Below are 26,217 nucleotides of genomic sequence, written 5' to 3'. Positions count from 1 at the left end.
TGGGCGCATCTTGCCCACTGAAAGTTTGCTAAGACGTCACGTGCCTGAGGCTTTGTATATAGGCTTTATCCCCCAGCGCTATCAGGTGTGTGCATGGCTCTTTGTGCAACTGATCCCATGTTCTTTCTGTGATCATGGGCTAATGCCAATTGACTTTCCCTTTCCAGAGGAAATGTAATCCAGTAGAAGTGGCAATAGGATCAGAGTTTGATTACGTGTTTGTTTGTTCACTAGGATAACATATCTGCCCCCCCGACCCACAAACACCATCCTTTGTGTGTGTGTGTGTGTGTGTGTGTGTGTGTGTGTGTGTGTGTGTGTGTGTGTGTGTGTGTGTGTGTGTGTGTGTGTGTGTGTGTGTGTGTGTGTGTGTGTGTGTGTGTGTGTGTGTGTGTGTGTGTGTGTGAGCGTGCGTGCGTGCGTGCGTGCGTGTGCAAACCCAGCATTAGTGCAGGGAGATAAACCCGGGACAGGGGCCCATGAATAATGAAGAGGTGCAACCTGTAGTTGCCATGGAAACGGCATCCACCCTGGATCAGGCAGGATGGAAGAGGGGCACGTAGAGTTTCCATTATAGAGAACTTTCACCTGCCCGCTTGCACACACACACGCAGACAAGCACCAATCACTCTTTCAAGTATTGCCAAGGAATGACCAACATCAGCTGTTAGATGATTTATAATCTGTTCTGAGTGCAAAGCATTAGGTTAGACAGAGGTTGGTTGTGTTTTGCATTCAACCTCATCGTTTCAAATTCTTAATGTACCAATAATAACCTGTTTGTGATCTCTTTTCCATACCTTTGGCAATCCCTCCTATTATTTGTCATTCATTCTCTCTCTCTCTCTCTCTCTCTCGCTCTCTCGCTCTCTCGCTCTCTCTCTCTCTCTCTCTCTCTCTCCCTCTACCTACCTCCAGGGCTGCTCGGGCAGCATCGTGTCGGTGGGGGGCCAGATCCCCAACAACCTGGCTGTGCCGCTGCACCAGAACGGGGTGAACATCCTGGGCACCAGCCCCCTGCAGATCGACCGGGCCGAGGAGCGCTCCGTCTTCTCCAGCATCCTGGACGACCTCGGCATCGCCCAGGCGCCCTGGAGGGCTCTCAGCTCCCTGGTGAGGGCCCCCACAGAGCCGTGTCGAAGCACTGTTGCCCTGTGCAGCGTGTGTGTTGGTTAGTGTAGCGCCTGGCCTCTTACGCCAGTCATCATAATGACTCGCAGCGAAGATGGCGAAGGTAACCTAGGCTCTTGGTTGATTGAACGACTGAGTACATTTTGTTTAAGATACAGAATGATGGCAGGTTTATTTACAATAATCACATGGAAATACAGCTATAATACATCGGACAAAGAATTCTATATGTAGCCCTTCAATTAATTAACCAAACCAGTAAAATGTGTGGTTGTCCCCTGGGTAAAAAACACATCCTAAAGTTAGGATCCGAAGCAGCTGGCCCTGTTAACCTTTACGTTTTCTTCAGATTTTTAGTTTTTATCAGTTATCTTTATGAGCTTCTCCAGCTCCCTAAGAGGCCAATCAAATGAGATGAACCCCAGATGTATGAATCCAACAGACATAGGCCCCCTGCTGGTGACAACTATACAGTATATGTTGTATTGGTAGATGCATTCTTATTTGCAAACTGACACAGAGAAATCATTACCCCTTTCCGTTTACGCTATAAAATGGAGTTAGCAAGGATAAATGGTATAGTGAATGTTATGAATGCCCTTGTGCAAGTTACACTGCCAATCATTTTCAGTCATAACTTCAGCCAAACTAAACTGCAGTTTTCCTGCGTACCTACGGACAACGTGTACAGCATGTACAGCTCACTCCCTCTGCGGATACCTCAAGTTATTTTTGTCATGTTCGCAGTACCTCTGCTGCCCCCGCTGAAACTTCTGCAGTGCCTGTGTGTGTTGGCAACTGTTGTTTTGATGTGCCTCTTCCATTAGGGCTGACCTTGGCCCCTCAGGCCTAGACGGGCGGGGGGAGTGCAGGGAACTACTGTGTAGGGCAGACACGACCGTGTGCTTGCATCAGGGGGCCTGGATCTCTTTTTGTCTGGTGAAGAATTCCCCTTTGCTGTCCTGCCATACGCCATCCGCCATCTCCAGAGTCCGTTTCACAGTGCTGGCTTTGCAGGCGGGCTTCTCTGGAGCTCACTGCCTCTTTATTTTAATGGGCTAAGATGAGACACACTGGTGACGCAGCACAATGTCTCCAGAAAGAGACTTGATAATAAGGAGAGTGAAGGAGTGATGAAAGGAAGAGATGGAGAACTTAGAACATGAATAGGTTCAAAGAAAGAACCTGGCGATAACAGGGAAGGGGTGTGTGTGGGATGTCATTCACTGAGTCCACATCCCCCCTGTGAAAAGAAATGAAATGTATTAAAGTTTTATCTTGTACTCGAACACCACGTTGGAGACCCTCTTTTTAATTCAAGGGGTTGTAGAATGGAATGGCTTTCCGTGACGGGGCTGTTATCTCAGTCCAAGTGTTTCGGTACTGCTTACTAAGGCAGAATGCCCTTCTGACTCAGTGGCCGTTAAGACATCCACCAGTGGCTCTTGCACCATAAGCAGCTTGGAAAGACAATTAATGAACACATAAATAAGGGTGATTAGTGTGAAATTAGGTCTGACACCCTGACCTTTAACTCTTCCTCTTGATATCGTCAAGTCAGCATGGGCTAATTATTTACCAACACAAAAGCCTAGAAAAAAGGGATGAAGGAGTTGGTTTCAAAATGCGAGCAGGTCAATAGATAAAACTATAGTCCAGTGTAAATACACCTTCAATCCACCCAGACAGACGCACAAACTCATTTTCTTTTACTGCCATTCTAAGGGAACAATTAATCCCACCCCTCTGGTTGGATTAATAAATATGGACATAAGGTGAACATTTGTCTTTGAAGGTTCTTTTGATAAACCACAAAAATAATTACAATTTGCCACCCTCAGAAAACTTCTCTGGTTATCCAATGAAATCCCTGTGATTACTTTTTCTTAAACATGAGATGAAGATTTAATTCCTTGGTGGGAAAAGAGCAGAGGCAGTACTCTGCAGCCAGTGCCTATTCTATATTCATATTCTCCATTCAAATTCCAAAGCATGCCTTTACTATTTCATATTAAACACACTGAAGTCCCCTCGTCCTTCCACACCCTCTGTTCTTGCTTGCGATAGTGCTGAGCATGAAACCAAGGACGAAGCTTGTTCCGTATTAATAAGGTGACCTAGGCGTCGTGTGCCTGTACTGAATGAGTCTGCCCCTGGCATGCAGCCCTGCCTCAGACCCCACTCTTCCTCTCTGCCCCTACAGGAAGATGCCATTTCCTTTGCCAACAAGGTGGGCTACCCATGTCTCCTAAGACCTTCCTACGTTCTCAGGTAACTGCTCAAAAGCGACCTCAAATTTTCTCCAAAACACACTTTCTGTTCATACTCTACATAAGGATGGCATTTGTCCTATTCCTTTGAGTGCCCTACTCTCAGCGCATTTGTGGATGCAGGCGTTTTTTTTCTTCATCTCTCCATTGCTCTCTTCAGTGTCCAGTCCTCTAGTTGTTTATTTTCGGTTCTCTTCTCTGTTCTCTCCATATCATTCCACTCTTTCTCTCACTCCTCCCATATGTCCTCATTCTCAAGTGTTCTATGATGTGGTCTCCCCTTAGTTCCTCATCATTCTCCTCTCGGCCTCTCCCCTGCCTAGCACCTGAATCATTTTCTGTTCCTCTCCTCTCCATACTGACTCCAATCTCTTTCCCTCCATGGTTTCCTCTCCTCTCTTCTTGTCTCGTCTCCTCTCATATCCTATCGTCTCCTTTCCTCTCCTCTCCTCTCCTCTCCTCTCCTCTCCTCTCCTCTCTTCTCGTCTTGCTTATCTCGTCTCCTTCTTCTTCCCATCGCCTCCCGTCGCCTCCCCTCTCCTCTGCTCTCCTAATCCCTCCTCTCTTCTCCGGCTCTTCTCTCCTCTCCTAGTCCCTGCTTTCTTCTCCTCCTCTTCTCCTCTCCTCCTCTCTCCTTTGTACTCATTCCAGTTTTCTTTCCCTCCATAGTTTCCTCTCCTCGTTTCCTCCCCTCCTCCATACTCTCCCCTCTCCCCTCCTCTCCTTACCTTCCCTCTGTACGGGTTCTGTTCTATATCCCTCCATTGTTTTCATTTTTCTCTCCTCCTCTCCTACGCCCTTCTCTCCTCCTCTCCTACGCCCGACTCTCCTCCTCTCCTACGCCCTTCTCTCCTCCTCTCCTACGCCCGACTCTCCTCCTCTCCTTGATCCTCTCCCCCATCTCATCGGTGCTGATACCATGCCCTCAGGCTAGTGTGAACTCTCTCTTATCGTGTCCCAGCATCAGAGCCTTTTAGATCTTCTCATCTTGACATCCAAGCTAATGGGTTTTGAGTGTTTTATTTCCTGCAGTCTTTGTACACAGAAATAGAACCCCAAAACCTATGAACACCCCGCATTGCTCATTTCCAGGTTTAAATAAAAACATTTTCTAGACCAATACATTAGCAATGGGTAAGTCTAGCAAATGCATTGCTAGACTCTCTGTACTTACCGAATACACCACCTTGGGAATCCCACAAATGCATATGATTATTTGAGCACTGTTGAACTTTAAATGGTATTTGTAATCATTCCAGAGGGAATGCAAAAATCATATGTAAAATAAATCGAGACGTTATTGCGTGAATTAATGCTTTAGTGTAAACGGTGGTGATGAGCTCCCCGTGGTGTCTTTACAGGGCTTTTACATCGCAGCGTCACAATGGTGGCTGCTATTTTGGATGCATAGGATGGTTAGAATGTTAGTTATGTTGATAGTAATGGTACTTTGGTCATTATTTATTAATTAATCATGAATATAAGCAAAATAACGTTTTCATTAGCCTAGGTTATTGTTTATTTACTTTGATTTAAGGGATTATAGTACTAAAACTCTCTTGATTCTTCTCAACATTGCGGACTACCGACAAGGGAGAATCCCAAGTTGCATTCGGATTTACAAGCCCCTTAGTACCTCGCCTCGTCCCTCTTCCTCTTTGCCTGTCTGTCTGCTCACTGTCTCACCCAGCCTCTGTCCTTTCCATTTTCTCTCTAGTCTCGCTATCTCCTCCCTCCTAACCTCCCTTTAACAGGTGGAGGGCCAGGCAATCTAAAACCGAAAACAACAACATATAATAATGTGCTGAAATGTGCTGTTTTGAATACTAAAAAGACTGTGGTGTGCGCGGACCTAAATATATCAATTTAATCTCCATTAATTCATTCAGCCTCTCTTTCCTTTTATTTCTCCCTCTGCCTCTCATTTCACATTCTCAGCTATGTTATAAAATATGTAGCATGTCCCTTATAATGATGCAGCAGACGGATGCGTCTTCCTTTCTATCTCTCTGGATGGGAAACAAACAGTGCTGATCTGTTTTCACAGCGGCTCTGCCATGAATGTGGCTTATGGAGAGGAAGAGATGAAGCGCTTCCTGGAAGAAGCCTCTCAGGTGTCCCAGGTGAGCTGCGGTACTAGCCCCTGTGTGTGTGTGGGTGTGGGTGTGTAGGTGGGTGTGTGTGGGTGTGGGTGTGTAGGTGGGTGGGTGGGTGGGTGGGTGGGTGGGTGGGTGGGTGCGTGAGATGGTGTGGGTGTAAGTGTGTATTCCAGATTTTGTGGACAGCCGAGGCTGCATAATATATTTGATCAATATCATTATATGAATTGCATAACAAAACAGCAAAAGCTGTGATGTGGGCTCTTTTGGAATACAGAGCCTATTCCTTATATATTCTTTTAGTCCAGAATAAGTCATTTTTTGTTCCAACTTGTTTGGTTTATCGCATAAAAAGACCTGATTGATTATTTTACCCTTATTAAAAGTTGAATGTACTGAGCACAGTACATCAAACTAATCTCTGTTAAAAAGTATCTTGAGTATTACCATTTGTTCATGAGGTCTTTCCCTTTTCTTAGGCGTGTCATTATGTCTGTTTCTTTTCCCTCGTTTATCCAGTTCTGTCCGAACCCTAAACCCGGGGGGGCCGGCGTTCGGTATTCTTGTATGTGCTGTTGTTAAGATGTTTCTGTGTCTTGGCCTCTGTCCCCCAGGAGCATCCAGTGGTCATCACCAAGTTCATCATTGGTGCCAGAGAAGTCGAGGTGGACGCAGTGGCGAAAGCGGGCAAGGTAAGACCTGCACAGTTGACTTAGTTAGCTGTCACTGCCTTGTCTCAGGTATATGATGACTAGCTATAGTGGATCACCCTTAAATAGGGTTCCTGGAAACGTTAGTGCTGTAGCTTACTGAAGCATCAGCAAAGCTTCTGGGTATCATTTTAAATGTCAATGATTAGCAAACACAAAGGCTGTTTGCAAGCCTTAATTCCCATTGGTTGCCCATTCCAAAGCCTATGGCACCTGATCGCTGAAGCGGTCCACACATGATGAGCAAAGCGTTGGACACTCTGATGTCGGGTGTTCAGAACATAGCCAGGCATCAGAACTAAGAAAGCGGCTGGTGTGTAGACCCGATTGATTTTTTTAACCTCAAACAAAGCCTGGTTTATTATTCGGTTGCTTTTTGAGTGGTCAGCGTCAAACAGGACAAAACTGTAAAAGTGGTCAGAAAAACGCTAAACGAAAGCCATTCTTGAAACAGGGATGTGTTGGAAGAAGTAAATAGCCGTAGGATTGCAGTGGGCAGCAGTGAGAGGCCTATCTAGTGCATGCTGGGGGGGAATCGAGATGAGAGCGTACCTTATGTTTCAAGCCACAGACCAGGGAGTTACAATGAGTCCCTTCATAGAAGGGCATTGATTACTTTTACACGATTGACCGAACGACCAACAATGATGAGACGGCATAGAAAGTAAGAAGTACAGTAATCGATGTCGAATGAACGTTTCTTGTATGAAAGCAGCGTATTGATCTTTCACTGCCTGCCTTTCTTCCCCCTTGATTTTATCGGAATTTCATACTCACTTAATCGTGTTATTTAGACAAACATTAAAAGTAAACAAGATACGTGAGTTACATTTTTCAAAATTCAGGCATTGGCGCAGACAACCCATTTGTGGTTCCACTCATCATTTACATAGAAACATACAAAATAGGTAAAAATATATGAATAGTAGATGCAATTAGATAGAAACATATCAAATAAACAAAACGCTGACAAAAAATGAAGACCCAATGATACAATGCAGACAGAGACAGATATAAAAACCAACCAAGGAATAAAAAGTAATATTACAGCAAACTAGAGATACCATGATATGATATATGTGGCACAGGCTCCTCTGTATATCGTGGTTTTGCAGAAGTGTGGTCCAATATATAACCCTTATTCCCTCTAAATGTATCCATCAGGCGTAGGCTGAAACCCCTCAGCATGCAGAAAACTGTTTGCTCATCATTTACCATAGTTAAAGAGCATTTATCTAGTAGCTAAAGAGCCCATTTATTGAGGTTATGCATCTTTCCTCCACCAGCAGCCTTGTGTTGCACAACTCAGAAAAACAGCTCAGGAAAATGTGTCTCCAATTCCATTTAATTCCACCTTCTCACAGCGATCCATCACATTTCCAGCCCCAGCCCTCCCTGCTTTGTAGCTCTGCCGTGTCCCCCGTCGTCTGTTATTTTGCTGTGCATATGAAGGCGAAGCGGCAGACACACTCACTCTCCCTGCGGTTCACTACGAGAGCAGGACACTTTCCTTCATCTCCAGTCAAAAGACATTAGGCCCTTGACAGACCTGACGAGGGGGGTAGAAAGGATGAAACCGATACCAGGGAGACGAGGCTCGGATCAGCATGACGTAGCTCTCCTATTAGATTGCCTGAAGAATTGTTTCATGGGGGTCTCGAAAATTCATGCTTTTTCCTTGATTCTTTATCTTGTATCTTGGCTTAGCTTTGTGTTGTCCTGAGTTTCAAATTATTATAATAGTATGTGTAGTATGAAGTGATCCACTTGTTAACTACTACATATACCTACAAGACGCTTGGTGAAACAGGAATGTGAGGACTGTGTGTGCGTGTGTGGTTATCTTTGACCTTCTTTCTCGTGTAGAAGAGTTGTCAGCAACCATGGGCCCCTGAGGACCCTCAGGGGCCCAGTGCAGTTATCCAGGGCAGTTAACCCATAAGAAGGGCCACCCCGTGGCCCTTCTTATGGGTTAACTGCCCTGGACAATTTCATCTGACAACACTCTCCACAAGTGCAAGAGATCACCTTACAGCCATTTTTGGTCAGGCCAACATTCTTATACGACAAATTTCAATTTGATATTCACTCCACTGCAGTATTGCTACCCAAAGTAGCTGGCATTTGATAGATGCAACCGTGCAATGTACTTTTCACTAGAAACTGTGTTAGGGCATGTCGTACAAATAAAACGATTATGAAATAACAGACATTTTTGCCATCATCCTCGATAGGACTTAACTTCCTTCCTTTTTCAAGGCGAATCCGCCCTTTTAAAATATAATTGAAACAAGCAAACAGGATGTTTTGTGCAACAGAGTAAGACGGGGAAAGACATTATTTAAGTAATGTGGCAACCTCTTCGAGAATTGCCAATTTAGAGGGATCTTTACGTGAAAAAATTCAACACTCCAGAATGAGTAGGGCCTTCGAGTAATACCTCTCCTTTTTCTTGTTAATAATAATGTGGAATGGCCTGGTAATGTTTTTTCTTTGACATTAAATTCACGTACAGGCAACAATTTCTGTTAGTCCTGGAGTGGTACTTTGCGTGTGTGCGTGCCTGCATGTGTGTGTGTTGCTGTGTGTGTGGTTTTTGGATGAGTGAGATGATTTTAGGCCTTATCGGAACAGTGCTGATGAATGGAGCAGCGGTTTAAATGTGCAAATGACACGCTGCACACACACATATACACGCACACACACACACATACACACACACACACAGACACACACGCACACACACACACACGCACACACACACACACACACACACACACACACACACACACACACACACACACACACACACACACACAAACACTAACAAAATCTTACGCAAACCTCACTCTTGTAAAAAAGGCAGTCATTTCACCTATTCATGTTTAAGAATGGAAATAGTATCTGACTGTAAGGGTCTGTGTGTGACTGCTGACTGTTCCAGGTTCTGGTCCACGCCATCACAGAGCACGTGGAGGATGCTGGCGTGCATTCAGGCGACGCCACCCTGATGCTGCCCACTCAGAGCATCAGCCAGGGTGCGCTGGAAAAGGTATGAACACAACTCACACATTCAATATCAAACATCACAGACACAGTTCATATTCCCAAGCTAGAAATTAATCAGTTCCCCTGCAACATACAGTTGTTATTTCGTAGACACTTGTAGACTCATATGTTGAGTATGTTTAGCAGTTGGGTTTAGTGTGTGTTTTTCTTCTTGTCATCAGGTGAAGAATTCCACTCGGAAAATCGCTCAGGCCTTTGAGATCTCAGGACCCTTTAACACCCAGTTCCTGGTGAAAGGCAATGACGTCATGGTAAGTAACGGTACCCCACCTGTCATATCCTACCCATTCACTTTGATCTGTGGCATTCCCTTGATCTGTGGCATTCATGTTTTAATATTGCACTTTGATTCGTAGATGTTGCCCATGTGTGTTTGAACACGATTGACGTTGATTTGTCTTGTTTTAACGCTTCTGACACTGAATATGTCTGTATGGGCTGGAAGTGTATTTTATGAATGAACTGTGTATTTAGCGTGTCTTCCCCGCTTGTCGACCCCGCAGGTTATCGAGTGTAACCTCCGGGCCTCGCGCTCCTTCCCCTTCGTGTCCAAGACCATCGGCGTGGACTTCATCAACGCCGCCACCAAGGTGATGGTCGGCGAGCCGCTGGATGAGGCCAGCCTGCCCTCGCTAGAGAACCCCATCATTCCTGTCGACTACGTGGGCATCAAGGTGAGCGATGGGCCGCTAAACCGCTAGGCCGTGATTGGTGTGAGTGGTAAAAAGGAATTGGCTCTTGAATTTGCACGTAAAATCCAATATTAGTTTTTATTAACGTGATGTCCGCTGGTGTTACAAGAGAGCTGTCACACACTGCGATCGGTACCTCTGTTGAGTTTTTTGTGTGTTTTACATATATGAGAAAACAGCAGTTCTCCAAAATAAGGCTAGTTATCAAATCAAGACGGGCGCCCGCCCACACATTTATGAGACATTGTTATGCAGCGTGTGTGTGAAAGTGTGAGCGTTTTAGTGAAACAGAACAATTGTGTTCAGAGACTGGAGGCCCCCCCACGCCCATTACTCTGTTCAGCCTGATTTCTGCTGGGGTGCGTGCGACTACCGTTATTGTGGCACGCTTTTCGAAACAATTTGATAAGTCAAGCAAGCTTTTCACTCGCGTGCCCAGCCACAGCCCAATGGTAGATCCTCTTTCAGCCCAGGTTTGCCTGGAAACAGACCAAAGAGAGATCTTAGGCAATTTTTTAAAAAGGTAATCGCCCCTTGTCACCGCCTTCATGTTAATAACGGAGTCCCGGTCGGGGCGTCATTCAGTGGGCTGAATGTGGCGGCGTGGTGGCAGAGCCCCACCATGAGGAGAGCCCTACCAGCAAGACATCATTATAAGGAAACGGTGTCAGATCGCGTAACAGAAGGCAGCAATTACGGCTTCATCCCTGCAGATAGGCGCATTGCAGTGGAAACAGAGGGGGCGATAACAGCCAGGCCTGCATTGGCGCTCACCTCTCAGGTTGGGTGTGTGTGTGTGTGTGTGTGTGTGTGTGTGTGTGTGTGTGTGTGTGTGTGTGTGTGTGTGTGGGAGGAGTGTGCATATCGCCCAGCTGTTCCAGAAGCGATTTCCCTTCCGAAAGTCATTTCTCCCTCTAATTACAACGGCAGCCCACTGACAATGGCCGCAGTCGAGAGGCAATCGCGCAGGCATAATCCCCCCCGCCCGCTCAGTTGAAGTTTTCAATTTCTGCCCTGCACTCTGGCGGTGAATATTAAACGAGGAGAGGCAAATATTTCCCGACACCGGGCTCAGGAGAAAATTTGCCAGAGTTTACTCCTGAGTCAATGAAAGGATCTGCCACCTCAAACTAATCATTAACAATTCACGCTTTTGGATGATGTGTGTTGTGGCTCCCCCTTTATTTCTGTTGGTTGCTCGATTTTTTTGGAGGGGAACCATTGTTTTTCAATGAAGTCTTTGACAGTTGACAGTTGACAGCAGCCATTTCTGCCTTTGTAATTGATTTAAGTTGGTTCAATTCAATTTTATTTGTACAGCCCTTAATCACAAGTACAGTCTCAAAGGCCTTAACAGGCCATATATTTATGATGGATTGTTGCTGCTTGTTACAATCCCATTTCTTTCTGATGATTAAATAAATATAGTTTATTCAGAAAATGTAGATGTTTTTTGTTTTTATCCTCTTCCTATCTCTCTTGTCGGTTTGCCACCACTTTTTATGTGTCCCGTTGTTGGCAACTTTCTCCCTTCAGTCTTATTCTTCTTTAAAATAGGGTTCTGCAATGCCCAAATCCCTCCATGCCAGGACTAAGCCTGTTCAAACAAGGCCTCCTGTTGCAGCTTGGGGCTCCTCGGTAACATACAGGGCCCGGGCAATCCCGCACAGCTCAGCGGCTCCCCGGGAAGAACCAAAACTGATCCGTTCCTCAACCATGCCTCAACCCATAGTCACTGCACAGTGATGTCTAGCCACTAACAAGTCCCCTTTGTGCAATTTCTGGCTTATGTATACAGATGTACAGCAACACCAGCACAACAGTTATCCACGGCCCTGGGTTCAGTGTCTGTTGACGATTGTGTGTGTGTTTGTGTGTATGTGGCAAGGGGGTTGATTTGGTGGCAGATCAGTGGGGGTTAGCCCTGACATACATGAAGAGAAAGCCATAGGAAAACGCTCCCTCCAAAGGCAAACGGTTCCATTAGCCATGCCCTGGTATAAGCCTTATTCTCAGAGCGGCCATCTTGGTTCAAAATGCTAGCTGGATGGGGATAATACATACAGATTTTCATTCATTTCCCCACCCAGTGTGAAAAACACATAGAGACATGGAGACATGTATCATGTCGTTATTTTTTATATATCTGACAAACCTCCCTAGCGAGAAGAGAAGAAAAGAAACATCTCACAGAGACGTCTCACTTTATTTACTGCCATTTTCAAGGCGAGCTTGTCTGGAGCGCCAAGATAACATTGTTCATGTTGTGACATTTCCACATCTCTATCTTAATGCTTGTTCAGAGTGGGCAGTCATCGCATGGGACAGGGGGAGTGTATTTGGCTCGTTTGTGTATACCTGTACACTCCTGCATTGATTATACTATGAATTATATGTATGTATGTAAAGTATATTTATCTACAGTAAACACAGTAATAAATACAGTATATCTATATATATATTTATTTATTTATTTATTTGTGTATTATAAGCTGCTAAGGCAACCACAGCATTGCCAGTTGTAAAACTGGAAAAAAACAAAACTGGACAAAAATAAATTTTTTGAGTGAGGAAGAGGATACAGCCGATGAGTGCTTCAAACGAAAAAGGCTACTGCTTGAAAAAAGGTTTGTGTGTCTCAAGGGTTGCCATTAATGCCAATTTTTCAAAAGCTTTCGGTCAGTGAGTCTCCCTCTGCTTCCTCCTGTACTTGTTGTGGCTGCATTAAGCCCAAAGCTCACAGGCCATGTCGGGGCACACGCATAATAAGGATTGGGAATTTCCGCATCATAAAATCAACCTTATTTCTTAAAGAGTTGACCAAAAATTACAACCCTGCAATGCTACGCAAATATAATGTGTACAAATAAATAAAATGTATACTAGCTTGTTTGAAATGTCAAGGTTTGACATATTTGTGCTTGTGTCTCGTTTGTTATCATTGTCTCCTACCTCACTCGGCTAACCTGGCTACCTTACGGTTATGTCTGCTATAGAAATGGGGGAGGCTGTGTTATCCATTTGCATATTGAGGTGGGTGTGTAAAGGGAAAATAAACAAACAATATTGCTTGAATAAAATAAGGATGTATACGTTTTTTATGACCCTCTATGCATCATTTAACTCAAACCATTTTGCTCCATATTTTTCATATCCCAACACGCTGCCGTAGGCGTCGTGCACTGTCTCTCTGTTATTTGTGGGGTGTTTTTAATGCTAGCTTTGTCTCAGCCCTCGGTGGCAGCCTAGTTGTTCCCTCTTTCGGTGGAAATAATTTACCCTCAAGTGGCCCCTAGCCCAGCGGTACCCAACAGTGGGGCCGGGGTACCACTTTGGGTTGCTTTATATCACTGTGGGGGTCCCAGGAGATGGCTGACATAAGCTATACATGTTTGATGGTCAATTTAAAGCGAACCATTTCATAGACGTCATACGCATTGACTGCCTTATGATTCATATAGCCGTGAGCAAATTACTGTCCCAGACTATAAGCTATAGTATCACAATGCAGGATGATTTGCATCACCTGTGATTGCCACCTTCCACGCATCCGGACATCGGTGAAGCAAAAGAAAGGGCTCTTTGCCCACAATCAACAAGTGTTTCAAACGGAGCAGCTGCTGTCATGATGCTGAACGTGCACAACAATAGACCAACAATCTATTTGAAAATAAGGCCAATCTGCCACAATGTTTATACCTTTCTGAGGGGTCTTTTTTCATGCAAAAAGTGTGAAACATCTGGTGAATGTGTAACCCCTACGCCTCCATCTTTAAATAAATAAATAATCCATATTCTGTTTATCTTCCGCCCCCTTGTCAGGCCCCGATGTTCTCGTGGCCTCGTCTGAGGGATGCAGACCCTGTGCTCCGCTGTGAGATGGCCTCCACCGGAGAAGTGAGCATATTTGGAAACACAAACACACACACGCACGCACGCACGCACGCATATCGCTTCTCCTTCGCTCTCTTATTTTTTTGTTTGTACTTCCTGAAGTTCGATGGATACGGCCAAGGTAAACATTTGTGTGTCACACTTGTTTTTGTGTGTAGCTAATGTGTATATGTGTGTGTGTTTGTCTCGTTATAGGTAGCCTGTTTTGGACCAAACATTTATTCTGCCTTCCTGAAGGCCATGCTCTCTACAGGTTTTAAGCTGCCTCAAAAGGGAATTCTGATCGGCATTCAGGTAAGTCCACGGCCACGCCAGTCAGTTGGTAGAGATGGCCCACAAATAACTTTGTACGCGTGTTCTCAGAATAGGTTCTGTGTTTCACACAACTTTTTCCATTCCCTGTTTACTCTGGTATGCCGAAAAATTCATATTTTCACAGTTTCTTCCTCTGGAGACCATACTTACTTTTATAACTTCTAAATCCGACTTCTCAAAGCATCGCACCTTTCACCGCAACATGTACTCCTGAAGACACCGTTTTCACCCCATTACTCTCGCTAGGCTGACAGTACAGAAGCTGCGGCTTCTGTACTTTTGTATTGTGTAATCTTGAATGAGGATGCATAGTCTGCCTTTTCTCGACAGACAACCTTGACGAAATGAAAGTATGTGTGTTGTGCAGGACTGTTGTAAGAACACAAAAACATGTCTCGTCACGTTCTGCATGTTGCTAAGTAATCTTTCTTTGCCTTTCATTTCTCATTTGTGAGAAATTTCAAATTTCGTTCAAATTTAAGAACAGCAGACAAGTCCTCTGAAAGTTTTATTTTTCATGAAAAAGTAGAAATATCTGTAGTTGCTAGAACCAATTTGAATCTGGCCATGACTTTAGCAAACGGATCCCATAAGAGCATGGCTCTCTCGGCTTCTTGACATATACAAATTGTGCTTTGAAGAGCATATTGGGTCCCAATGTTGCAAGAAAATTACATTCACGCACTAATCACAAATGTACCACTATATGGGGATACTGCAGATCAGTCTTGCAGATCTTTTAGATTAATGTTGAGGCTATATCAGGGCTGAAGTAGTCTTCTCGGGGGAGTATTCCTTCTTTAAAACTCACTTTCAGCTCAGCGTTTGAGATTCCAACATCTAGACAGAAATGCACTGCCCGTAAAGAATGTGTTGCTACCTCACGCCTACCCAATGCGCTGTTTACTGATGCTCCTTTTACAAACAGAATGTATTCAACCACCTTATAAAGCTGTTGATGGGAAAATATTAATTATATAAAAACAAACAACAATCTGGAGGATTACAACAAGCTGGTCAGTTGGATCTATAATTCCTGCATATTTTGAGAGAAAATACCTACATCTTAAAAGGTCACAGGCAATAGACTAGCATAAGGTGGTACTGAGTGGCCTTTGATCATCTGGCTGTCGGTATTCAGATCGAATATCATTTTGGATTTTGATCCAATTATATCGTACATAATGTAGCAAAAAGAAAAATACAATCTAACTGTTATTTTTTCCATCTCAAGAGTAAACGTCAAAACACATTTTACAGCGAACATCATTTAGCGAGCAAAATGTGTTTACCATCTTTGAGGCATACAGTCTTGAGTGTATTCTGTTCATTTCAAACTGACTACACTCACAGAGGAGCGTTAAGTACTTCAATCTGACAGATGATTGGAGTAAACAAATTGATCAAAAGAAAGTGGTGGGAGCAGTACTGTTAGATTTCAGCTAGTAATCGATCCCAAAGTATTGTTAGAGAAGCTCAAATGTTATGGCTTTGCCCTGCCAGCCAGAGCATGGATCAAAAGCTGCATATCTTACAGAATACAGAGGTGTTTTGAACGGTAGCTTATCTGACATGAAACATACACAGTGTGTACACAGTGGGACTGACGCCAATAGAAACTGTTTTACCATGTCACGCATAAAAATGTAATGTTTAAATGTAACCGTTTCAAACACAACAATGTCTCTCATAATAAAAATTTATCTCAGGAGTTGCTAAAATGAGAAGAAACATATTTGTGGAAAATAGGCACTCTTCCTTTTGTACATCACTATTTACCAATTACTACAAACACCAGCACTATCCCACCCAGATTATGGTTGAGTGGCATGGTTAGTTGCTACAAAAACAGTGGTGGGAAAGCCGCAGCTTGTGCAGAACAGAGCAGCTAGGCTGATGCTCTGATACCCAATGAAAACCAATTTCAATAAGATGCAACAGAGTTCCTCCTGGCTGCCCGGACAAACACCCAGCTCTTCGAGCAAACCGAGGTCTCTCTAAGCATTCACACACAGACACACACACACACATCGTACAGTAGTGTATTGAGCCATGATAGTTTGTAATTCCCTACTACTGTACGTAACCAAAATACAGAATAAACCAAACCTGAATTGCAAAACTCTTAAACAGAGCCACACCTAAGCTGCCTATCCCTCTCTCCTCCTTCACTCCTCAACACTTCTTCGAACATGGAGATTGAGAAGACTAGAGTTTCAATAAACAATATCAATAATTATTCACAAGCAGGACTACAAAATGGCCACACTCAAACCGTTTTTAAACATTTCACCCAAAACGGGTTTCAAACATTGTAACCCATACACCGTGTAAAAGAGAATACATTTACATTCTAACTGGGATTGTCTAATGAGGGGGGATAGGAAGATGATTTAACATGTGATTTCCTTATGGCGGTTGGCATTGAGTTGGGATACATGCAAGATTGTGGCTAGCACCGTAGCATGATATTATGGAGCCAATTTCTGCTGAACTTTGTGAGAATGGGACATTCCACTAGTTCAACATCACTCCTGAGACAGCTCTTTTACTTACCCGTACTCTTTAATTAAGTCTTACTTTCACTTCCTTATCCGCTCCCATCCGTCTTTCCCTCTCGCTCGCAGCATTCGTTCCGGCCCAACTTCCTGGCCACAGCACATCATCTGAAAGAAGAGGGCTTCAAGGTAAGCATTGAATCGTACCCGAAGACACCTCTGCGTCTAACAGTGAACACCCAGAATTCCTTGTCTATTCCTTAAACAAATAAATTCATGACTTTCTCCCCTGTGCATAAAGCCCCTCTGAACACTGATCGAAAGAGGGGAAAGTACATCTGCCGGATGCTCATCCATGTGTTGAGCCCTACCTGTAAACAATCGCACAATATCTATTTCCCCCGGAAGAGTCATCTTTGTTTCCTCTGTCCTTAAGCTGTACGCCACAGAGGCCACCTCGGCCTGGCTGGGGGCCAACGACGTGCCTGCCACGCCCGTGGCCTGGCCCTCCCAGGACGACGAGCACAGCAGTCTTCCCAGCATCATCAGGTGAGGGTCCCGTACTCACCCTCAGTCACTGCCCCCTGAGACACACCTCCACAGCACAGTTTGTGTCCGACCATACACTACAACGTGGAAGAATAACCCCCCCCCCCCCACACACACACACGCACACACACACACACGGTTAGTTTATCTTGGCACGCTGGGCACTCTGCTCATCAGTGCTGCAGGGTAGAACCTTCTGGCTGACAGAGTCCTCCTTTGGGGGAGGGATTCATTGGCCTGGCTTGATTTCATTAACCAACATGGCAGGACTGCGATGAGTTTCAGGACTCTGCGTTGGCTTTGGAAGATTAGGGGAAAGCTAAACAGTTTAGCAGCAGATTTGAACCTGTGTGTGTGTTTGTAAACGTTGGCAAGGTGAGTTCCTACGGCTGATTGATGTAGAATGATTAGTGAAGTTGGCATAGTGGCGATGAGTGGTTCAGCAAACTAACTCTAACGCTGGGCTTTTAATGGTTATGTAGTGATTGATCCAAATAGGTTGCTGTAGTAACCAGCGACAGACCTGCCAAAGAGATTACAAAATACATGTGTGCACCTGTTTTGTCTTGCCCATCAAACATTGTGTCTGACAGAATACACAACAATGATTTACCAGCAAGGAAAAGAGGTCTACGACTAATGGCAGTCCATTGTCAATGGAACTGATTGTGTAAAAAGAACAACTCAGGTTAGACTTCATGTCCATTGTTGTCCCCAAAATAGAAATATAATAATAATGTTTATAGAAAGAAAAAAAGAAAGCATTGCTTTATCCAACAGCAGTAAACAGCCTTACCTCTGATCAGCCTAATTGTTATTTTGTCAATAAGCATGGAAATCTCATTCCCTTTTTTGGAGGCATATTTTAATCATTCCATTTATGCGCATCATACTTAAAAAACAGTAACACATAATATATGGCAAGCGGCCTGCAGAAGAGAAACCCTGTAATTTGCAGGGTGGCGAGGTTTCCATAACAAGCCACGATCATACTGAAACACAGCCATCTGGAGCATATGTCTGGAAATGAGTTGGTGAGGAATAAGGATTAAAACGCCAACGAGAATATGTAATAGCAAAATAATCCACACACACACACACACACACACACACACACACACACACACACACACACACACACACACACACACACACACACACACACACACACACACACACACACACACAGCAATGATGGCCGTTGCATCAGCTGTAGCTAATGTTTTTTTAAACACTTATCACCTGAATGCATTGTTCAATGGGAAGGACATGGCAAGGACATTGTTTCACAGCAAGGAATGAATGCCTGTGGCATTCATGCCAATCATGTCTACGTCCGTGCTGCTGTGATTTAATTAGCATACAACACTCATCTCATATCCCTGACAGGGATTACACTTGTAATTCTTGATACTTCACCTGTGTGTGTGTGTGTGTGTGTCTGTGTGTGTGTGTGTGGGGGGGGGGGGGGGGTGTGTTTGTTTAACTTGACACTCACACAGCCCTCTAATTTTGAGTGATCATTCAGAGGTCCAGGTCCTCCATATCTGTTCTTCTTATTGACATGTAGCTGCAGCCAGAAGGCCTGAATTAACCCAATTTTGTCTGGCAGGTGTTAGGTTTAGCCCTCACATCACTAAAATGAATATTGCTTAACCTCTACCCAAATTTGCTTGTGTGTGTGTGTGTGTGTGTGTGTGTGTGTGTGTGTGTGTGTGTGTGTGTGCGTGTGCGTGCGTGCGTGCGTGCGTGCGTGCAGCCTGATCAACGAGGGCCATATCGACCTGGTGGTCAACCTGCCCAATAACAACACGCGCCTGCTGAAGGACAACTTCCTGATTCGCAGGATGGCAGTGGACCACGGTGTGCCACTCATCACCAACTACCAGGTCAGCATGCTCTCTGTACCCCACGCCTGTAGGTAAACAGGCGTTTCCCCGTCACCACAGACGTCTGGGACGGGGTGCTTCCAATGTGCATGTATTGCGCGTGAGAGAGGGCGGAACATTCAGTTACCGTATTTTCCGGACTATAAGTCGCGTTTTTTTTGTAGTTTGGCTTGCCCTGCGACTTATATTTCGAAGCGATTTATATGCCAAAATTGTGCGTACATAATCTTCGGCCGCAAGATGGCACCGTCATTCATTAGGCCTACAACTGAACGCTGCAAGCCTACTGCACCACCGAATAAATTATATTCTCGTCGTCATCGTCCTCAATGTCCTCCGGTTCAACCAAAGCTACCCCAGCCTTAGCTGCAATGTTGTGCAACATAGCTGTCACACATATCACAGCGCATGACTTGGCCGGCGAAAACTGGAGCCCTCCGCTGGACTTGTGAAGGCATCTAGCGCAAGTTGCGCAACTTCCACCTCCCGATCGTGCGCTCAGGTTTAGGACCGCGGCGCATACGCGTCCGGTGGAATCCCGGTGTCACTGAATTCGGTATACTCTCAGAACTACGAGTGGGACCGACACACCTATATTCCTATTGCAATTTTATTCAGTCTCTCCAGACTAAACGTTATTGTTTAAATGTTTAAAAATAGATGCGACTTATACACCGATGCGACGTATATATGTTTTTTTCCTCGTCATGGAGCATTTTTTGACTGATGCGACTAATACTCGGGAGCGACGTATAGTCCGGAAAATACGGTATATGGCTTTAGCGGCGAGAGAGGGGCTGGGACTTTCAGTTGCATGGGTTTAGTGGTGAGAGAGTTGGCGGGACTTTCCAGGTTTATGGAGCGAGACGGAGGAAGGGACTTCAGAGCATGTTTTGGAATCTGTATCATTCTTGGTGGTTTTCCTTCTTGTAATGTTTTTCTTCTTCTCCCTCTGTTGACTGTAAACTGACGTCACTGACAGCTCAAAGGATGTAAAACATCGGAAATTGCATTGTTGTAGGCCGGTAAAGCAGTTCAACATGACCTTCTCAGCCTAGCGTGAATTCTACCGACTATTAAATTCAATTCTGGAGCAATTTACAGTTATAGACGTACTCCGGTTCCTCTAACCAGGGTTGGTAAGGCTGGTTCCATCATGTTTTCAAACTAAACCTGCATCATTTGACTTGGTTATCTATGATCATATACTGTTTGGGAATGTGGCGATTGTCTTATCATTTTCCGTTCTATTGCGTCTGCAACATAGCACCGTGGTCATCGAGACGATGGCGAATAACAAATCCTTGTAAAGCGTCAGAAAAGCTCAACTCAAAAACAAAACCCTGAGGCTGTTGTGTGTCTGGCCCCGCCTCAGGTGGTGAAGCTGTTTGCCGAGGCCATCAGCTACGCCGGGGACCTGGACACCACCAGCCTTTTCCACTACCGCGAGAGAGAGAGCCAACAGAGAGAATCCAGGCGGCTGCTGCTGTAGAGGCACGAACCCCCCGCCCCCAACTCCCCCTCCAACACCACCATCAGGGGAGGGGTGACAGTCGATGGGTCCTTGGAACGTGAGGCTCATCCGGACGAATCATCCGAGACAGACTTCGTCGTCAAAGCCGCTCGTCAGTTGTAGTGTGTGTGTGTGTGTGTGTCTGTGAGGTCTGACCTCGGATCTGTTACACAGCGTTTCACGTGTCTACCTTTGCTGTGTTCTGTATATGTAGAAAAGGGCTTTGATGTGTGTTTCGCTGTCCTTCTGGTCCCACGGGTCAAGTGGGGGGTGGTCTGCCGACGCATCGAGAGAAAACAGCAATGTTTACAAAAATGTTTACTTTTTTGGGGGGGCGAATAATAGAGAACATCCCTCAGGGTGGTGTTTCATTATTTATATTTGTTTACACTCCACCAGTACACTCCTCTCCCGACAGAACTCCCCCGTGTGCTGCGGGGGTAAGTTGGTTGGATCTCCTCTAAGCTGGACAGTTTATATTGATGACCTTCCTCCCAAAATCTCCGTAATTCTTGCGTTTAGCACCCTAAATATAGCCTTTTGTTGCAGGCCGATGGTTCAGTGCCTCCCTGGATATATATTTTCCATTCTTTTTCAGATTCAGATTAAAGCGAAAGTGCTTTTGAACTGTAAAAATGTATGTCGATTCACCGTTTGGAAGGTGCTAAAGGGAGCTGGCATTCAAGTAGCTCATTTTCTTTTGACCCAAATTTCCCATCTGGGATTTATAAAATACTATCTTATCTTATCTCAAACGAAATAATGAGTTAAATAGGCCTCAGCCTAACTGTTTACAATTTAAGGATAACTGATCTGTTTGATGTTTACAGTGTTATGATTGCTGGTCTGTTAAGTTGTTTATGTAGCTAGCTATAGCTTTGGGACTAAATGTCCAACTGCTTTGCATTTGAATACATTGTTGTCCATCATTAACAATATACATCTATAAAACAAAACAGGTGCTGGTATTGTCTTTTCTTCTATTATGTTCCTGATTCAATACGTTCCTGTGTGTGTGTGTGTGTGTGTGTGTGTGTGTGTGTGTGTGTGTGTGTGTGTGTGTGTGTGTGTGTGTGTGTGTGTGTGTGTGTGTGTGTGTGTGTGTGTGTGTGTGTGTGTGTGTGTGTGTGTCTCGTCTGAGACAATTTATCTATTCTTTTCCTGATGCCCACTGATCCTCACCTCACATACAAGATGTACGAGAAGCTCTCTACAGATCTAGCATGTACGAGAAGCCCAGCAAGAAATATATCTGTTGTCACTTAAAAAAACACCATTACCTATCGTGTATCTAAGCGTGTCCAAATGCAGTATCACAGATGCTAAACCAAAAAATGTTCTCTGTTCATGATAACCACACTAGCTGTTTTTCTCAATCTAAGTGGTGGAACAATTATTCAAAAAGGACCACACCAGAAGCGATCACGCTCTCGTTGCCGGTACGGTTTCCTGGCAACAGTGTTGGCAACAAGGGTGTCCCATGACAATAACCCCCTGGTAAGGCCCCCACATTGTGTACTGTTCAGTGGTCTCAAATCCCTCTTTGATTAAAGTGCAAGATCGTTAAGGTTAACCTTACTGTGTTGTACTGGAAAAGATTGCTTTTTACATAACTGCCTGTTGCCGGGTTACTGGTTCAAAGGCCCCCGCAGTGCCTCTTGGGTCTAGATTCTTAACTGGTATTTAACTGCGTCTTCCTGAGGGCCTGGAAACTTATCCAAAATGTAGCCAAAACTGGCAATCTGATTACCAAAAATAAAAGCTTCATTACACTAGAATTAATGTTTGAGTCACAAACAGCAAAGAAATGCCTTTTCATCTCGCTTCCACCTGGGACACAACAGTAGAACAGTGTGCCTCCACAAAGCAGGCCCCCTGCTCTCTCTGTCTGGGACTTGATGCTGCTTGCACATGGCTCGAATTTGAAAGTGATCACCGGTTGGATGCAGACAGACATCTCCCTCAGAATTGCCTATCGCCCGGGGCTTGGAGTGGGAGAGATCAGTTGATGTAACCTCTCGCAGCTCTGTGGATACTGCATTTGGACTCGCTTAGATACACGATAGGTAATGGTGTTTTTTAAGTGACAACAGATATATTTCTTCGATTTGACACAACCAGCATGAAATTGCTAAAATGTATTGAATTAGAAAATAATAATACTTTCATAATAATCCTGAATCTCTCGTGAATTGTGGTTTTGTATCTCTGAGATGGATACTGATGGACTTGTTAAAGTAATAGCTCTGACAAACCCCTCCCGACCGGGGAAAAGGCTCAGCTGATGCCCTGCTTGGATCCAAAACAACCAAACAAACGCCTGATCTGCTGGGCTCTGCTGCTGCTTCTCCTTTTAAGCAACAGTGTGTAGTTCAGGCAGCCTTGGCCAGGAATGCTAAACCACACACTAGTGTGTCCACACTGCGCTCCGGTGACATGAAGAGTGGGGTCCCTGCTGTTTTTCATCCAAAGGATTGGGGGTTGGAAATACTACCTGGCTAATTGACATGCGTTTTCATGCTGGGCCAAATGAATTATCTATGAGAGCGGGGGGAGAGAACAGGGTGGCCTGATATGCTTTGCTTCCCAGCAGCAGGGATTTGGAGCCCAGTGACGGGTGTATCCCGCCGCTTTTTTCTTCTTCTTCTCGTTGATTTGATGGGTGGTGGGATGAGGGTAAAGTGGCGTTGCGTGGGGCTGTGGAATGGGTTTTGAGAGCAGGCGTTGGGGCCAGCAGGGTAAGGGGGCCGTCACAGGCTGTCTGCCCCCGGGCGTAGCCCCTCTCACCGACCGCCGCGTGAACCCCCCCCCCTCCCCAGGACATAATGAAAGGACGTAATGTTTCATCAGGCACACACACACACACACACACACACACACACATACAATAACATATTTATGCTATAGTTGTAGCTCAGCCTGCACACACACTGTGTGTGCAGGCTGAGCTACAACTAAGTGGAGAGCTGCATGTGAGTGCTTATGTACATGCTAATTTATATAGCTCAGCATGTAACAGGAAGAGCATGTGTGTGTGTGTGTGGGGGGGATTTTCATTAAGACAGGGGGTTCTCCGGAAGATACCAGGAAGAGTTTAGTCCCTACTGCAAGCAATACGTTTCAGCACATCCCCCCTTGCATCTCTGTGAAGACTCTCGACAGAGAATCCCACCACACACCGCCTCATCAGTCTTCACGGCAGCTCCTTCACACGGTTTCTGTCCATTCTATAAGTCAGTAGGGCTTGCTTCCCACACAGGGCATTTCCCATTGCATCTCATCCTTGGTGCAATCACCTCTGTGGAGTTATCTTGTGTGACCGTCACTTGATTACATTGCTACTTTATTCCTGCACCAATTTATGCATTGCACGGGCTTGCTGTGCGTGCAATACCATGTAAAGTTGTGTTGTTTGTTTTTCGGGCTGGTTTGCTAAAGAGGCTAATGTAGCTAACAGTAGACAATGACTAGCCAATTTCATGACACAATCACAAAGTTGAACGGGAACACTATAAATGCTCCGAGACCGGAAATTACGTCAAAGTGCAACTCGGAAGGCTGGCGTCCGAGGATTCAGGAACACACTATAACCCATGATTATAACGCTTACCATCTCGTAGTTGGAGGCGGAGCGAAAGAGAGTATACGTGCTGTCGTGCTCCAATAGTGCTAGATAAAAATAAAGCACATTCATTTGAATGATTTTAGCTTGTGTGTGATTTATCGCGTGCACGGGTCGGGTAACGGGACAAATATTAATGGTCCGGGCGGGTGCGGATTTCATTTTGATATTATCACGGGTGACGGGCGGATCTGGTGCTGCTGAACTTTGCGGGAGGCAGGTCTCAAAAAATTTACCCATGCAGGACTCTGGCCCTGCTCTGGCCAAGGCTATTGGAAATAAACAAAATATCGGAAAGCAGAGTTTGTTGGGCCGCATTTGCCAGCGCAAACTTCCTACAGCTTAACACTGGGAAGACAGAGCTGATAATTATCGGCTCGAAGCGGGACCGGGAAGAGTTTGAGGATGTCTCTCTGTGGTTGGATGGCCTCGCCATCCCACAGAGTGCGTCCGTCAAAAATCTTGGTGTCCTGTTTGACCCTCAACTATGCTTTGACCAAGTATAACTAGAATTGCCTTTTTCCATCTGAGAAACATTGCAAGAATCAGACCAATGTTATCTGCAGCGGATGCAGAGACACTGATTCATGCATTTGTTTCGTCAAGACTGGACTATTGCAATGCACTGTTCTCGGGATTACCGAACTCTACCACAAAAAGTCTACAGCTGGTACACAATGCGGCAGCTAGACTGCTGACCAGAACGAGAAAGCTTGATCATATCACACCTATTCTCGCCTCCCTACACTGGCTACCAATAACTTTCAGATCAGACTTTAAGGTGCTACTGCTAACCTATAAAGCCTTGCATGGATTATCTCCATCCTACCTGAAGGACCTGATCATTCCTTATATTCCTTCTCAGTCCCTCCGGTCTTCGGGAGCTGGCCTTCTTTCATTGCCGAAGGTTAAAAAGAAATCGGCTGGACAGAGAGCGTTTGCCTATCGAGCCCCCTTCCTATGGAATAGGCTGCCATCAGCGATCAGGGAAGCTGACTCTGTGGAGCTATTCAAGGGAAAGCTCAAAACGCACCTCTACAATCTTGCATTTGGAGTGTGAAAACGACAGATGCAAAGTGAAGATCACTCTGTTTGCTTGTGCTTTTCTTATTACATTCCCACTATGTACTTTTCCGTTCTAATTCACTATTCTGTCTGTTCTAGCGTGTTGCGGGTACTGGACAGGATGCCTGGACTCTCCTCATGGATAACCGGTCAGAACCCCATCCCCAATTTAATATGATGTGCATGTATTTACCTGTATGTCAATTGTGGCACCCATTGCACTCCTGACCATCCCTGGAAGAAGGGATCCCCTATAAGTTTCTTCTCAAGATTTCTTCCTTGCTGATTCAAGGGAGTTTTTTCTTGCCCGTGTGGGGGCATGGGTAAAGGGGGGTGTCACAAATATTTGGCCTGTTAAGCCCTTTGAGACTGTAATGGTGATTAAGGGCTGTACAAATAAAATTGAATTGAATTGAATTGACAGCTTCGTAGTTCAGCTGACGTGGAAAACCACCTGACCTACCAGATCTATGGATCTACCATGCGACTGTTTGGGCTACAATTCCTTCAGAGATACTTTTTTTTACCCCATGTCCCTTTACGGATTCCGTAATAATCTCTCGTTAAATGAAAAAAGATCAGTCAAGTCACAAGGTTGGCCTTCTTTAAGAGGGAAGAAAATGTGATCAGTTTTATGAGCTAAATTATCTAAATCATCTCTGCCGATAGAGATGCAATTTTGGAAAAAAAGGAAATGAGAATAGGATTAACTAGATATTGGGTTGTGTAAAGTGTGTGTGTGTGTGTGTGTGTGTGTGTGTGTGTGTGTGTGTGTGTGTGTGTGTGTGTGTGTGTGTGTGTGTGTGTGTGTGTGTGTGTGTGTGTGTGTGTGTGTGTGTGTGTGTATGGGGGGATTCAACCTATTGTTCAGCCCCCTCAAGCCCCCTCAAGTCACAAATCC

General features: G+C 44.9%; 1 protein-coding gene across 1 annotated transcript in view; it reads left to right on the top strand.

The window, feature by feature from the left end:
• cps1 (carbamoyl-phosphate synthase 1, mitochondrial) overlaps positions 1 to 21,575 on the top strand; it is a 42,767-nt gene extending 21,192 nt beyond the window's left edge. Inside the window, exons 26-38 of the mRNA XM_056580151.1 lie at positions 919 to 1,113; positions 3,335 to 3,402; positions 5,449 to 5,524; positions 6,115 to 6,192; positions 9,155 to 9,262; positions 9,441 to 9,530; positions 9,783 to 9,953; positions 13,794 to 13,868; positions 14,061 to 14,159; positions 16,808 to 16,867; positions 17,115 to 17,227; positions 18,987 to 19,116; positions 20,492 to 21,575. Coding sequence (XP_056436126.1) covers positions 919 to 1,113; positions 3,335 to 3,402; positions 5,449 to 5,524; positions 6,115 to 6,192; positions 9,155 to 9,262; positions 9,441 to 9,530; positions 9,783 to 9,953; positions 13,794 to 13,868; positions 14,061 to 14,159; positions 16,808 to 16,867; positions 17,115 to 17,227; positions 18,987 to 19,116; positions 20,492 to 20,608 — 1,380 coding nt within the window. The 3' untranslated portion in view covers positions 20,609 to 21,575. The remainder of the gene's footprint in view (positions 1 to 918; positions 1,114 to 3,334; positions 3,403 to 5,448; positions 5,525 to 6,114; positions 6,193 to 9,154; positions 9,263 to 9,440; positions 9,531 to 9,782; positions 9,954 to 13,793; positions 13,869 to 14,060; positions 14,160 to 16,807; positions 16,868 to 17,114; positions 17,228 to 18,986; positions 19,117 to 20,491) is intronic.
• The last annotated feature ends 4,642 nt before the right edge of the window (positions 21,576 to 26,217 follow it).

This window comes from Gadus chalcogrammus, chromosome 20 (genome assembly GCF_026213295.1).
Source record: "Gadus chalcogrammus isolate NIFS_2021 chromosome 20, NIFS_Gcha_1.0, whole genome shotgun sequence".
Classification (NCBI taxonomy): domain Eukaryota; kingdom Metazoa; phylum Chordata; class Actinopteri; order Gadiformes; family Gadidae; genus Gadus; species Gadus chalcogrammus.
This window is presented reverse-complemented; position numbering and strand designations above follow the sequence as displayed.